We start from the raw sequence: 15,878 nt of genomic DNA, 5'->3' as shown, positions 1-15,878 counted from the left end.
AGGAATCCCATTGCATGCCAAAGGATGCTGTGGTTCCTTTATAAATTCCTTTGATTCTCATAATCATGGACTTTTGCTCCTGTACATAACAATAACTATTTTATTGCTAAATGTGTTGATCTCACCAGCCAGATCCATAATCCATACAATTAGCCACAGCCATGTCTAGCTGAGGCTGAGGGGAACTGTCTGTACACTTTGATCACATCGAGCTGTCTTGACGTGTAACTACTCGAATCCCTCGGTCCAGCTTTGCACAGTTCATTTTTAGAATGTATTACTGTGCCCAATGATTACGCTGCTGAGTTATGCCCAGCTGAAAACCGACCATTGCAATGAGCTTTGCGTTAATCCTAAATTGCACCTTTGTGCTTGCTGGCTCCTGGCTAAGCAATCATTAAACTTTAAAATTCTCATCCTTGTTTAGAAGTCTTTCCAAGGCTTCATGCTTCCCAGCTCTGTAATCTCCTCCAGCCTCTCAACTCTGAGATCTCTGCACTCCTCCAACACGGGCCTCTCCAATTTTAATTCACCCTTGATTGCTGGCTGTGTCTTTAGCTGTCTAAGCCCAAGGTGTACCCTCCCTAAACCTTCCCACCTCTCCACCTTTCACTCCTCTGTTTAAAACGCACTATAATACCTCTCAGTCAAATTCATAACATACTTCTAGCAAGCAAACTGAGCTAAAATATATCCATATACAGAATCCCACTCTCTGCCTTGTGCTTTTTCTGAACTAATCTGGAATTTGGGGACCCTATAGTTTGTCACTCATGTCTCCTAGCAACAGCTCAGCCAGAGTCAAATTGCCAGCCAATCAGCATTTTCTCCTGTAGTATAAATTGTTATCATTTGAAATTTGGTATTCTTGTGTTTGTTCTGATGAGTGCAAGAGGAAAAGTTTCAGCAACATGTCTCTCTTTTCAGCAATATTCAACTCAGTACTACCAAGCAACTGTAAGTGAAGCTTGTTTCAACATCAAGGAACATGATGTAAAAATGTAAATGTTACAGACAGCCTAGCAATTTGAGATCTATTTGGTCTGTCAATACACTGCTGCCTCACAGCACCAAGGTCCTGGGTTTGATTCCCGGCTTGGGTCACTGTTTGTGTAGACTCCACACGTTCTTCCCGTGTGTGTGTGTGAGAGAGTGAGAGTGAGAGTGAGAGTGAGAGAGAGTGAGAGTGAGAGTGAGAGTGAGAGAGAGAGAGAGTGAGAGAGAGAGAGAGAGAGAGTGAGAGTGAGAGAGTGAGAGTGAGAGTGAGAGAGTGAGAGTGAGAGAGTGTGTTTTTGTCCTCTTAGGTGCATTGGCCATGCTAAATTCTCCCTCAGAATAAATGCTAGAGTGTGGTGACTAGGGGATTTTCACAGTAACTTCACTGAGGTGGTTACTTGTGACACTAATAAACAAACTAATAAACTAAACTTTCAGGCAAAATTGCTTCAGGTTCAAATGGATTAAAAGGTGTGTTTGCAGTTTAGATTTTGGACGCGCAAAAAAAAGTAGAACCATAGCTACTGAGTTCAACTGAGTCTCGAAATGAATGGGTACAATTAGCAGGACGGAAATAGGATTTCAATCACTGAAATTAAATGACCACAGGCAGTTCAAGAGCAGCACCAGACAGCTCTCCTACTCCTGTGTGACATAAGTAATGGATGCACTGCTGGTTTGAAATTATGTTCAGTGTCATGCATTGCTCATGTATACATTCCTGCTCAATTACTTATGATTCAATGAAGATTGCAGCTCAGCTACTGAGAGAACTGGATTTCAATTTAAAATGAGACCAGGAACCTTTGGGGTCAGATTTGGTTTGCATAGTATTGTATACAAGTATCACATCACCGCTGTGCGTGTACAGAAAGACAAAGCATTTTTCTTTGGGCTAATTGAATACAAATTTGGTGACAGCTTTGGTCTTCAATATTTACTGTGGGCTGTTTTGGCATCAGTTCTTTGAACATTTTACCCCCAGTGGTGGTCACCTTAGATCTGAACACACAGGTAAAAATGGTGAGCCTGGAAAAGAATGAAAGGAAACACAAGGGCCCCTGCATTGTGCGGCATGGTGGCACAGTGGTTAGCACTGCTGCCTCACAGAGCCAGTGGCCCGGGTTCGATTCCCAGCTTGGGTCACTGTCTGTGTGGAGTTTGCACATTCTCCCCATGTCCACGTGGGTTTCCCCCAGGTGCTTGGTCATGCTAAATTGCCCCTTAGTGTCTGGGGAACTAGCTAGGTTAAATGCATGGGGTTATGGGGATAGGGCCTGCGTGGGATTGTGGTTGGTGCAGACTTGACGGGCCGATTGGCCTCCTTCTGCACTGAGGGATGCTACGATTGTGCGATCAATGGTGAATGATCTTATACTTACACTTGTCCACAGATTTTCTGTGGACCTCGGTGTTGTGCTGTTCTATTTGTGCTGCACTGTTCTATGTTTTGTAAGGGATTAGTTTAATTTGGTGTCATATTCAGCACAACATCGTGGTCTGAAGGGCCTGTTCCTGTGCTGGACTATCTTCTATGCTCTGGAACAAGTGCTGATTAAAAATTCACTTCAATGCATCATCCTCTACAGGAGATCTGTGATGTCTGTGAACAAGACAAGCAACTGTCTATCTCCTTTAGCTATCCTTACTGAAGGACTGGGGGCCAGAAACTCTCATGTAGTGCCACATTGAAAGGTGTACGGTGGCCTGTCACCAAAGGCAAGGTAATTTTTCACTACTATTTCTATTGTAAGGTGTCTGGCAGTACTCTGGAATATTTCTGGATGTATTTTGTTAGTTAGTTAGTTTATTTATTAGTGTCACAAGTAGGTTTACATTAACACTGCAATGAAGTTACTGTGAAAATCCCCTAGTCGCCACACTCTGGCGCCTGTTTGGGTACACTGAGGGAGAATTTAGCATGGCCAATGCACCTAACCAGAGTGTCTTTGGACTGAGAGAGGAAACCGGAGCACTCGGAGGAAACCCAGGCAGACATGGGGAGAATATGCAGACTCTACACAGACAGTAACCCAAGCTGGGAATTGAACCCTGGTCCCCGGCACTGTGAGGCAGCAGTGCTAACCACTGTGCTGCTCCATGTGTTGAGCTCCTGGATTTGGCAGGGAGTGTTACTGCATCCTTGTGGAGGACCAGGTGACCTGTCCACAAGTCTACAACAGGAGTGGGGATTGCAATTCCAGTGTCTCTGGTTTTCAGAACGAGAGGCAGATGAAGCAGAACTGCCAAGCGAACTAACTCTGCTCCATGTCCTCTGCCAACATGATGCCAGAGTCCTCCATGCTCCTGTACAGTGGCCCGAGGCTGTCTGGCAGGCCAGCTAATATGCACAGCATGTTGGTATGCATGCCCATCAGTGCCCTGCATTTTAACCATCTTATTGAGACCCTCATCCGAGCCCTCTGCAGAAAATCCTGTCTGTTACCTCACCCTAGGGAAAGCTGGCAAATGAACAATTTGTCCCCTGGGCTGGTGACGGCTCACGCGTGTCCGGATGACTCTCCACGTCTGGGTCCCCCGTCTTTGATAGTCTCCACAGTACGCGCAGCACCAGTTTCTGAGCTGATGGCTAAGAGCATCAGATGAGGCTCTTTGCTGGTGTATTGTTGCTCCCTCCTTGGGCTGCTGTGGCTGGATAAGCAGCAATGATAGGCTTTTTGAAAGCCAGAAATCAGAAAGGAAATTCCATAGAAGAGTCCTGGCACAAAAAAAGAGGCCATTCTGCCCATTGTGTCTGTGTCGGCTGAAATAAAAAACTAGCTGCCTGTTCTAATGCCACCTTCCAGCATCCAGTCAGTAACCTTACAGGTTTCAGCTGCAGATCCAGGTACCTTTTAAATGAGTTAATGGTTTCTGTCTCTATCACCACCAATCTGGGCAATAAATTCCAAACACTTACTACCCTCTGGATGAAAAAGCTCTTGCTAATATCCTCTCTAACTGTTCTGTCAATCACCTTAAATCTGTGCCCCCTGTAATTGACCTCTCCTCTAGGGGAAACATATCTTCCCTGTCTACACTATCTAGGCTCTTCACAATCTTGAACACCTCAAATCAATCACCCCTCAGCCTCTTCCATTTTAAGGAAATTAATCGTAGCCGACCCAATCTTTTCTCATAGCTGCAATTTTCTGGCCCTGACAACATTCTTGTAAATCTCTTCTGTGTTGTCTTCAGAGCAATTCACGTAAATGTGTGTACCCAAAGTTCTAGCTGAGGCCATAGCTGAACCGTTGGCAGTATGTGAAGGCACTGAGAGGAGGGGCGAGGTTGGCAGTAAGTGTGCAAGGATATGGTGTAATATTTGGATGTTATGTGTGTTCCAAGTGCCAGGAAGTGCTGTTAGGCAAACGTGGTGCATTGAGCTGAGAGAGAGGTAGGTAGTGTGCTGTAAAGAAGATGTCATGTGGAGATGCATTCACTGATCTTGAACACATGCGTGAGATCATTAGACCAGTTATGACATTGCAGCCAAGTTCTCAGTTCAGTATCTGGGAACTGACCTCCATGGCCACCTTCTAATTCCCTTCTGACAGTGATCCTTGAAGGCCTCCTGACCACCCCCCCACCCCCTTGCCAAACTATACTGCATCTTCTGCCCATCCCCATTACTAATGCCTCCAGAATCACGTTATTCACTCTCTGTGCTGCTGTTCAATTCTCTTACATTTCAAGTTGCAGCAATTTCTTTAGTGTATCTTCCCTTTAAGGGCCAGCCTGCCTTTGAGAGGAGCGGGCTGGCAGGATCAGATAGATTCCAAACAATACTGCTTAGTCCCCCTGCCAAGTGGTCCAACAACTGGTTAGAACAATGTCCTCTAGCACTAAAAAAGTAAGGTTAACTGATCACCTGGCATGTAGGAAGCTTGTTCTGTGAGGCACTTTTTGCAATTGGCACATGAGAATAGTTACTATTTGAATTGGGAGTTACACTTTTTTTTAAAAGCAGTAAAGCCTTGTATATTAAGCTTAGAAAGAACCTTGCATACAGACTGAGTCATTGTGTAACAGGGTGGCAGGAAGTATTTGGGAGAGAAGAGCAGCAAGGCAATCATTTGGAACAACACTAGGATCATTCAGATAATTTTGGAACTCATTTGCTGTCACCTCAAATTGAATGAGTGTGGGATGGTTATGAATTGTGAACCTGTGCCCAAACAATTTCCAGCACACAGCCTGAACCAGGAAATGACAATGGAAATTAGGAGTCCAATGCCAAATAAAGTGAAATAACTGAAATTAAGATGGGATTCAGTGATATAAGAGGCAGAAAGAAAAAGTAAAACACGAATGTTCATTTTTTAGAATGTCTAACAATAATTAAAACTTGGAGAAACAAGACTTCACACTTGTAAAGGTTAATTTTCAGTTCCAGAGAGGCTGATGTTCAGTAATTAATGCTCATCATTAATGCTATTAACAATTGACTTATGCTGGAGTAGGCAAGATCTAACGTTTTGCCAACTTTACTGGGTATCTTTTTGTTTATTTATTTTTCACAACTAGGCAATGAAGTTACTGTGAAAATCCCTAGTTACCACACTCTGGTGCCTGTTCAGGTACTCTGAAGGAGAATTTAGCATGGCCAATGCACCTAGCCAGCACGTCTTTGGACGGTGGGAGGAAACTGGAGCACCCGGAGGAAACCCACACAGACACAGGGAGAATGTGCAGACTCCACACAGACAGTGACCCAAGCTGGGAGTCAAACCCAGGTCCCCGGTGCTGTGAGGCAGCAGTGCTAACCACTGTGTCACTGTGCTGCCCTATCTTCCACATAAGAAGCACCAGTAGCTTCAAGTAGCTTCATGCCATTTCATACATTTGAATGCTAAGCCTCCCGGCAAGATAGCAGTACAGCAAAAAGCAGAAAAACTCAGACTGCAGCTTCCTGATTTCTTTTAGTAACTGTACATGTGCAATTACTTTTCCAATTTTATCGCTAATAACGGTGACATTGCTAGCCACACCATTATTTTTACCCCAAAGTCCAGACAAATAATATTCTTAGTAATTGATTTTCAAGTCTACCTTCCTGGAAAAAAATCTAAACTTGAAGTCAAAGTTTATTTATTAGAGACAAGTAAGGCTTACATTAACACTGCAATGAAGTTACTGTGAAATTCCCCTACTTGCTAGCACCTGTTCAGGTCAATGTACCTAACCAACATGTCTTTCAGACTGTGGGAGGAAACTGCAGCACCTGCAGTAAGCCCATGCAGACATGGGGAGACTGTGCAAACTCCACACGGACAGTGATCCAAGCCAGGAATCGAACCCAGGTCCCTGGCGCTGTGAGGCAGCAGTGCTAACCACTGAGCCACCATGCCATCCCTGTGACAGTAACTGTGATTCTAGCCATAAACTTAACCCCACACTCATATTGATGGGCCACTTATACTGGTACTTTCAATGCATGTGGGACCCTTATCTACTGAGTGAGAAATATTCGTGGTTCTTTACAGCAGTGAGGATAATCCCTATCACAATTTTATTAGGTCCAACTCATGATTTCTGGGATTTACATGTTCTCTGCAAGCTCCTGGCCCAATGGGACTGACCATGGAGCTCATGAAGTGGCAAGGAAGTAACGCACAAGTGCAGCTCCTCAAGGCTGCCGCTCCTACTTAAAGGGCAGATTCTTATTTTGCTAGACAGAGAAAAAGTGGCTGAAGAAGGGAGCTGTTCAGTGTTTTGGGTGCCTGTTTCAAGGTTCTCTTAAATGAAATGCAATGAAGCAGAGTTGTTTTCACCAGCAGGAAGAAACAAGCAGAAGTGCAAATCCAACATCCAGGGGATCTGGCGGAGGCGGACATGAGCTTAACAGCTTCATTAGGTCTATCAAGGTTAGCTAGCTTTGTCAGTGAGCAGAGTATGCTGGCCACCCTGTTACATACTGACTCAGGCTGTATACAAGGTTCTTTCTAAGCTTCATATACAAGGCTTCACTGCTAAATGGCAGTGTAACTCCCAATTCAAATAGTAACTAACTATCCTCATGTGCCAATTGCAAAAAGTGCCTCACAGAGCAAGCTTCCCACATGCCAGGTGATCAGTTAACCTTTTTTAGTGCTATTCACAGCGCAGAGCTAGAGGACATCGTTCTAACCAGTTGTCGGGCCACTTAGCTCTTTGTTCACGGATACCCTGGTGCAGTGATGTGACTAGATTGATACATCATTCTAAGGCATGCATGACCCGGCTCCTACCATTCCTTTGTTTCATATAAAGCTGGAGATTCGATGCCATTCATAGTCATGTCCTTCTGACTGTCAACCATTTTGCTCCCATCTATGGTGGGCATGAGAAGTTGACTACTACAAATGATTCAGAGAGTCAGCGGCAATGTGGGGGCAGAAAGAGTGCAGCACTTCAAGGAGAAGAGTCATTTACACCTTCTCAGGGCAACGAGGTAAGCGTGGGCAATCAACAGTTTACCTGTGTAAAAAACTGACAAATCATTTGCTTAGTAATTGATTTTAAAGACTACTTTCATAGAAAAAAATTCTAAATTGTGACAGTAAATGCAATTCTAGGCATAAACCTAACCCTACACTCATATTGATAGACCACTTTGGTACTTTCAATACATGTGGGACCCTTACCTACTGAATGAGAAATATCCATAGTTCTTTATAGTAGTGAGTGTAATCCCTACCAACATTCTATTAGATCTAACTTGTGGATTCCGGGATTTACATATCCACTGCAAGCTTCAAAAGATCAGACTTGTCCCTCTGCTTCTACTCTTAGCTAGTAAAGAATTCCTGACAGGAGAGTGGAATCAAGTGTTCTAACACTGTCCACCTGTGGGTTTGATGTTATCCTAAATTTAAAACTCATTTTGGCTATAAAATTGTGCAACTGGATGGATGACAAGTGGCCTCGAGTTTCAATCCATCAAGTCACAAAATGTAATAACGGACAAAAATATGATCTCAGTTGGTTGTAATACCTGGGTGGCTGTGTCGACTTGCAATGACATATAATTAATTGCTTTAGATTCTGCTGATATCTTCCAGTTGCTTTTGGTGCCTTGGGATCTTATACTTGGTGCTTAGGATGGTTCTTTCTCCAGCTGTTACAGATCATGCCCTGAAGCTACCAGCCTTGCAGTCTAGCTGTGCTGGGGGGATGGATAGTGATTACACACTTTGCAATGGAAGTTGGAATTTAATTAAGTAGCTTTTATTAAACTTTGCTCTTGGAGGAACCAAGTGGCCCAGTGGGTGGTAATGTTCCCTTGACCCGTGTTCAACTCAAACTCAGACAGACTTAATTAAATTCTCTTGTTTTTGACAGCTGGAGTGGTTATCATATGAAATGGGCTTCGTTAATTTCAATCCACTTCCCAGTAAATGTGAGCCAAGTGTCCAAAACTACCATAAGATTCAGATTCAAGTGGCAATGATCTATAAATCTTGCTCAATCTGACAACAAGGATAAACAACAAAGTAATAAAGGAAGTCATAAGGGGATGCAAGTTAGGGTTCAACGTCTTGTCTTAGGAACCCAAATGTAAGATTCAGGGTCAAGCATGCAGAGTCGTATCTACTTGTATCAGGCACCAAGTGACACATCCAATTATATATATTTTTAGACTCACAGAAACCTTACAGTGCAGAAGGATGCCATTTGACCCACCGAGTCTGCATCGGCAACAATCCTACCCAGGCCCCATTCCTGTCACCCCACATATTTACCCTGCTACTCCCTCTAGTCTAGGCATCCTGGGACACTAAGGGGCAATTTAGCATGGTGAATGCACCTAAGCAGCACATCTTTGGACTACAGAGGAAATCAGAGCACCCAGAGGAAACCCATGCGGACACAGGGAGAATGTGCAAACTCCACACCGACAGAACATAAGAACATAAGAAATAGGAGCAGGAGTAGGCCATCTAGCCCCTCGAGCCTGCCCCGCCATTCAATAAGATCATGGCTGATCTGTTGTGGCTCAGTTCCACATTCCCACCCTCTCCCCATAACCCTTAATCCCCTTGCCTATCAAAAACCTATCAACCCGCGTCTGAAAAATATTGAGCGAGGCAGCCTCCACCACTTCAACAGGCAGAGAATTCCAGAGATTCCAGAGGACAGTGACCCAGCCAGGAATTCAAACGCAGGTCCCTGAAACTGATGATGTGGAGATGCCGGCGTTGGACTGGGACAAACACAGTAAGAAGTCTCACAACACCAGGTTAAAGTCCAACAGATTTATTTAGTGGCAAAAGCCACTAGCTTTCAGAGTGGGAGTTCTGTTCACAAACAGGGCATATAAAGACACCAACTCATTTTACAAAATAATGGTTGGAATGCGAGTCTTTACAGGTAATCAAGTCGTAAAGGTACAGACAACGTAAGTGGAGAGAGGGTTAAGCACAGGTTAAAGAGATCCCACTTACCTGATGAAGGAGCAATGCTCCGAAAGCTAGTGGCTTTTGCCTCCAAATAAACCAGTTGGACTTTAACCTGGTGTTGAGACTTCTTACTGTGTATCCCACTGTGCCACCCCAAACGAGATCACTGAATAATAAGAGTATGGCACATTGTCCTTTATTTATTTTTGTAGGCCTGGGACAAGCTCAATTTCTCTTCCTGAGCCTCTGGCCCAGTGTCAATGCATTGGGAAGCCTCCCTTGGAGGTTACTTTCCTCCCTCAGGACTCACCTGCTGGATTGCAGGAACCACTGCTTTCTTGCTGTGAGCCATTGGCTATTCGGAACAGGATCCTATTTCTGGTGACAAGAGCTCGCCAGCAGCAGTTCAACACTGCCCGCTGATGAATCTGGCTTTATTCTCCACTGACACTGACTCGGCGGGCAGCCACTGCTTTGTTGGTTCAGTACCTGTTTTGGGCACAAGTCACGTTTCTCACCATTTATTTTTATTCAATTACTAGGCAAACTTCTTTTGAACTGCACGGATCTGCACAGTGGCACAGTGGCTAGCAGTACTGCCTCATATCTCAAGGGACCCAGGGTCGACTCCTGGCTTGGGTCACTGCCTGTACGGAGTCTGCACATTCTCCATTTGTCTGCGTGGGTTTCCTTCGGGTGCTCTGGTTTCCTTTCTCAGTCTAAAAGACATGCTGGTTAGATGCAAAGGCTAAATTCTCCCTCAGTGTGGGGACTAGGGGATTTTCACAATAACTTCATTGCACTGTTAACGTCGGTTTACTTGTGAGACTAATAAATAAACTTCAAAAAACCCCATAAGATCTGAAGCAACATTGTCATGTTTCAATTGCAAACTAGAAAAAAAATCATGAAACTACCACTGATTTCATTTTTTCTTCACTCAGCCAAATCAGTATTTTATAAAAGGAAACAAGTGCTGATGTTAGAAATTAATAACTGTTTTCAGACACTGCTGTGTCACAGTTTAAGACTATTGCTGACATTCTGCCAAAGCAGATCTAGACAAAATTGACTTCCTTCTAATTCCAAGTAATCTCCAGCCCAATCTACATTCCGAAGGCCCAACAGATAAATGATCAGAACACATAAATCTAAGCTGTGTAAATCCGAAGGACAAAGCACCTGGAAAATCACTACCTGGATAATGGATGGTTCTAAGAGATACTTATTCACTTACAAAATATTCAAAGCGATTCAAAAGCTCTGTGCTTTTAACCATTTTTCAAAAGATCGTGGAACCTTTATTGTTCAGGCTGAAGCTCAAACAAACTAATGGAGGGGATACGTGAAAGATCCAAAGAAAATCAAGTTTCCTGATGTTAATTGAGTGTTAATTGCAATGTTCATTTGCCACTTTAATGGATAATGTTCTGGTTTTGCACTCCCCAGTATGGAGCCTTATCCACAGGGAGTGCAAATTGAAAATTAGCACATATGCTGCATATCATCTTTCAATCATTAGAGAATAATGTCCTGAAAGCAATGGAATCTTCTACACCAAATGAGAACCCCCACCAATGTGGGGAGTTGGAAAATTACCCCTGCACTCTCGGCACAGAATTGTTTTCTTGCAGCCCATGTTTAGGTCCTCTGCTATCTAACGGTATTGATTGATAACAATGCACGTCTCAACAGAAAATACTTTCACAGAGGAAAAAAAATCACTTATTATTATGATATTAGCAGTAGACGACCTGGTGTGACATCTTCTTGCTGAACAATCAGACACGAATCACAATAAATTGATACTCTTGACATTTTTCTGTTGTTAGAAATCTAGCATTGTACTTACAAACATAATGCGGGTAGGTATGTGGTCTGACTGCACAATGGGATTCTTGTACAGCCAAATTTCTTCAGGCTGAATAACCCGCTGGAATGGATCCAGAAATTCTGTGAAGCTGCAGAGAAAATTGAAAAACAAAGGTTTATTTGTACGTGCTGGAGGGAGAGGGTATGGAAAAGAAGATTTGTTCCTGTAAGAATGGTAATCTGAAGTGTCATTCTACTAGTGAAATATTTTACTCTATCTAGGAGTTATAGGAACCATGTCAGGAGCAGGTCCCTCTAGCTTACTGGTCTTTGTGCATGCCTTAGCTCTACTTTGAATTTTCCCCTGTTTTCTTCTTACATGGAGCATTGTAGTAAATTAAAAAGAGATAAGCTCTTAACAACTTGCTCTTAGAGACCAAGTGGCACCACAAAAGAGTACTTCGCTTTCGTAATGTTCTTTCAGTCAACAAGGATTGAATAGTCTGGTTTCTTCTGTAAGGTCTTGACCCTTATTCTATTCAGTAGGTCAGTATCTAGCAGGTTTCATTGGTAGAATGGAAACTAAGGAGCCCTTTTGTTTGAGGATGATGCCTGGTTAGACTGACAAGTGCCAGGAAATCTGAACTGCATAGCCAGTTTGACTTCATCTTGGACTCTTGGTTCTCTGCTCTGTCACCTGAGACTCTCCCTGCATTTATACTGGTGGAATGCTGAAACACAGTAAAAAGTCTGACAACACCAGGTTTTAGTCCAACCGATTCGCCAACAGGGAGGGAACAGTCTTGCCTGGTGATTGTCGAGCGATGTTCATTCATCCGTTGTCGTAGTGTCTGCATGGTCTCCCCAATGTACCATGCTTCGGGACATCCTTTCTTGCAACGTATCAGGTAGACAATGTTGGCCGAGTTGCAAGAGTATTTACCATGTACCTGGTGGATGGTATTCTCACGTGTGATGATGGTATCCATGTCGATGATCCGGCATGTCTTGCAGAGGTTGCTGTGGCAGGGTTGTGTGGTATTGTGGTCACTGTTCTCCTGAAGGCTGGGTAGTTTGCTGCGAACAATGGTCTGTTTGAGGTTGTGTGGTTGTCTGAAGGCAAGAAGTGGGGGTGTGGGGATAGCCCTGGCGAGATGTTCGTCTTCATCGATGATATGTTGAAGACTCCGAAGAAGATGTCGTAGCTTCTCCGCTCCGGGGAAGTACTGGACGACGAAGGGTACTCTGTCCACTGTGTCCCGTGTTTGCCTTCTGAGGAGATCGGTGCAGTTTTTCGCTGTGGCACATCGGAACTGTCGATCTACGAGTCGAGCACCATATCCTGTTCTTATGAGGGCATCTTTCAGGGTCTGGAGGTGTCTGTCATGATCCTCCTCATCTGAGCAAATCCTGTGTATACGGAAGGCTTGTCCATAGGGAATGGCTTCTTTAACATGTTTAGGGTGGAAACTGGAGAAGTGGAGCATTGTGAGATTGTCTGTGGGCTTGCGGTGCAGTGAGGTGCTGAGGTGACCGTCCTTAATGGAGATGCGTGTGTCCAAGAATGCAACTGATTCTGGGGAATAGTCCATGGTGAGTCTGATGGTGGAGTGGAATTTGTTGATATCATCATATAGTTGTTTCAGTGATTGTTCACCATGAGGCCAAAGGAAGAAAATGTCATCGATGTATCTAGTGTATAGCATTGGTTGAAGATTCTGTGCAGTGAAAAAGTCTTGTTCGAACCTGTGCATGAAGATGTTGGCATATTGAGGTGCAAATTTGGTCCCCATGGCTGTTCCATGTGTCTGGATGAAAAACTGGTTGTTGAAGGTGAAGACATTGTGGTCCAGGATAAAGCGGATGAGTTGTAAAATTGCATCTGGAAACTGGCAGTTGTCAGCATTGAGTACTGAGGCAGTCGCAGCAATGCCATCGTTGTGGGGGATGTTGGTGTAGAGCGCCGAGACATCCATTGTGACGAGGAGTGTCCCTGGTTCAACTGCTCCGTGTGTGCTGAGTTTCAGTAGGAAGTCCGTAGTGTCGCGACAAAAGCTGGGGGTTCTTTGTACAATGGGTTTCAGGATGCCCTCGACGTAGCCGGAGAGTTTCTCACACAGAGTTCCATTGCCCGATACGATGGGACGGCCAGGCGTGTTTGCCTTGTGTATCTTTGGGAGGCAGTAGAGATCTCCAATGCGGGGAGTACGTGGAATGAGAGCACGGAGGGTGCTCTGAAGGTCCGGATCAAAGGTCTTGATCAGATTGTTGAGTTGACGAGTGTGTTCTTTGGTCGGATCTGTGGGTAATTGTCTGTAGTGTTCCTCATTGTTTAGTTGTCGGTACATTTCTTTACAGTAATCCGTTCTGTTCAGTATGACGATGGCCCCTCCTTTGTCTGCTGGTTTGATGACAATGTTGCAGTTTGTCTTGAGAGCGTGGATGGTGTTGCGTTGTGCTTGGGTGATGTTCAGGGCTGTCTTGTGAGTGCGGCTGATGAATCTGGTGTTAACGCACCTCCTGATGGTTTGGGCATACAAGTCCAGTCGAGGGCAGCGGCCTTCCGGGGGAGTCCAATTGGATTCCTTCCTCTTAGGTTGTTGCACTGCGGATCTCTCTGTCGGTTGTTCTGGTTCATCGGCTGTCTCATTGTGTTCGCTGTAGGCCTCTTGGGGTTTGTGGAAAAACTCCCGCAGCCTCATTCGCCATGGATCATCGACATGGATACCATCATCACACGTGAGAATACCATCCACCAGCTACATGGTAAATACTCTTGCAACTCGGCCAACATTGTCTACCTGATACGTTGCAAGAAAGAATGTCCCGAAGCATGGTACATTGGGGAGACCATGCAGACGCTACGACAACGGATGAATGAACATCGCTCGACAATCACCAGGCAAGACTGTTCCCTCCCTGTTGGCGAACACTTCAGTGGTCACGGGCATTCCGCCTCTGACCTTCGGGTAAGCATTCTCCAAGGCGGCCTTCACGACACACGACAGCGCAGAGTCGCTGAACAGAGACTGATAGCCAAGTTCCGCACACATGAGGACGGTCTCAACAGGGATCTTGGGTTCATGTCGCACTATCTGTAACCCCCGTGACTTGCCTGGGTTTGCAAAACCTCACTTACTGTACTGTCTGGAGACAACACACATCTCTTTAACCTGTGATCAGTGCTCCTTCCACTCACATTGTCAGCCACTTCAGGTCTTGAACAGCAGGTTAGGTGTAAGGATTCGCATTCTAATCAGTAATCTCTAAACTGTCTGTGCTTTATATGTTCTCTCTGAGGCCAGAACTCTCCATTCACCTGACGAAGGGGCTAACCCCGAAAACTTGTGAGTCTATTATCAAATAAATCGGTTGGACTAAAACCTGGTGTTGTCAGACTTTTTACTGTGTTTACGCCAGTCCAACGCCGGCATACCCACATCAGGAATGCTGAAACACAGACTATAGAGTTCCCCATCTAAATTCAACTTGTACTGCTTCATAAAACTAATTATACATCATTCCATATATATTTCTGGAAGGGGATCCAGTATTAATTGTTTTACGCTTCTTGAAACTTGAACATTTTGTCCCATATGTTTTAGTAGTGATCCAAATAAATAGATCAATAGAAAATTATAATTTAATAGCGCATTGCTGCATCACAATTATATAGCGTGGTTAAGTTGACTAATACCTTTTTATTATAACTATGCCTCCCAGTTACAAATATGAGGGGCACCAGACTGATTGCCTTGGGGGCCATTCTCCCAGCCAAGACACTCAAACAAAAGCCATTTTGCAGGCTTCCCATTGGGTGCCATGGCCTCCGCTAGTCACCGGCAGCTGGATTTCCGGTGCCGTCAGCTCTGTGCTGATTTGAATAATTTATTCAAATTAAAATTGCCTTGCAATTTACATATAATTAGCGAGACTGAAGTCTCCGGACCCGCGAGCATCTCCCCCAGAGATGTTTCACTCTAGCGAGGTTTACAATAGCTCCCCATTTGCGAGGAGCTGGCAGGCCGATCTGCTTGAGTGAAGGGGGGGCAATCGAGGCCGCCTCCCCCCCCCCACCCACCCGGGAGGGTTGGAGTAAAAGGGGTTTTATCCCCTTGGGCATTACCAGCTTGGCAGTGCCAGCCTGCCCAAGGGGCAAAATGCCAATGCCTAAGGGGTACCTTGGCACTGCCCACATGGTATCAGGTAGCGCCAAGGTGAAGTGGCCAAATGGGAGGTCCCACTGCCACTCTACACTCGGTAGTGACAGAGAGGGGGAAGACCAGCGATCTGGGCTGTGTGTGTGTGTGTGTGTGTGTGTGTGTGTGTGTGTGTGTGTGGGGGGGGAGAAATCAGGAGATCTAGACTACTGGGGGGTGGGGGACATCAAGGCAGACCGGAGGTGGGCGAGATCCAAGCTGCCCCCGACACACCCGGGAGGGCCAGCGATGCGAATCTTGGGGCTGGCCAGCGACCTGGAGGCCAGCAGCGCTCTGACAGATCGGCTTACGTGCAGTGGTCCGCTCAGCGCCATGCTGCCGGCCTCCCCAGTGGGAATAGGCTGCTCTCATAGACTTTTAATGGGAATTACACTAGTGCACTCTGCAGTGCTCAGAGCGTGGGTGATTCACTGCTCACAGCCAGTGGGGACCCTGATGCTCTGCTGAATGGGGCATCAGCCAAAAGTCA

At 45.1% G+C, this 15,878-nt stretch overlaps 1 protein-coding gene across 3 annotated transcripts in view; it reads right to left on the bottom strand.

The window, feature by feature from the left end:
* The window catches only part of plpp4 (phospholipid phosphatase 4), a 262,282-nt gene that overhangs the window by 168,176 nt on the left and 78,228 nt on the right, over positions 1 to 15,878 (bottom strand). For all 3 annotated transcript variants that reach the window (XM_080205293.1, XM_080205295.1, XM_080205296.1), the window contains exon 2: positions 11,230 to 11,338. In XM_080205293.1, coding sequence (XP_080061419.1) covers positions 11,230 to 11,338 — 109 coding nt within the window. The remainder of the gene's footprint in view (positions 1 to 11,229; positions 11,339 to 15,878) is intronic.

The sequence above is a fragment of the Carcharhinus amblyrhynchos genome, chromosome 17 (assembly GCF_965287045.1).
Source record: "Carcharhinus amblyrhynchos chromosome 17, sCarAmb.v2.hapA, whole genome shotgun sequence".
Taxonomy (NCBI): Eukaryota; Metazoa; Chordata; class Chondrichthyes; order Carcharhiniformes; family Carcharhinidae; genus Carcharhinus; species Carcharhinus amblyrhynchos.
Note: the sequence above shows the minus strand (reverse complement) of the source record. Positions and strands in the feature narration are given on the sequence as shown.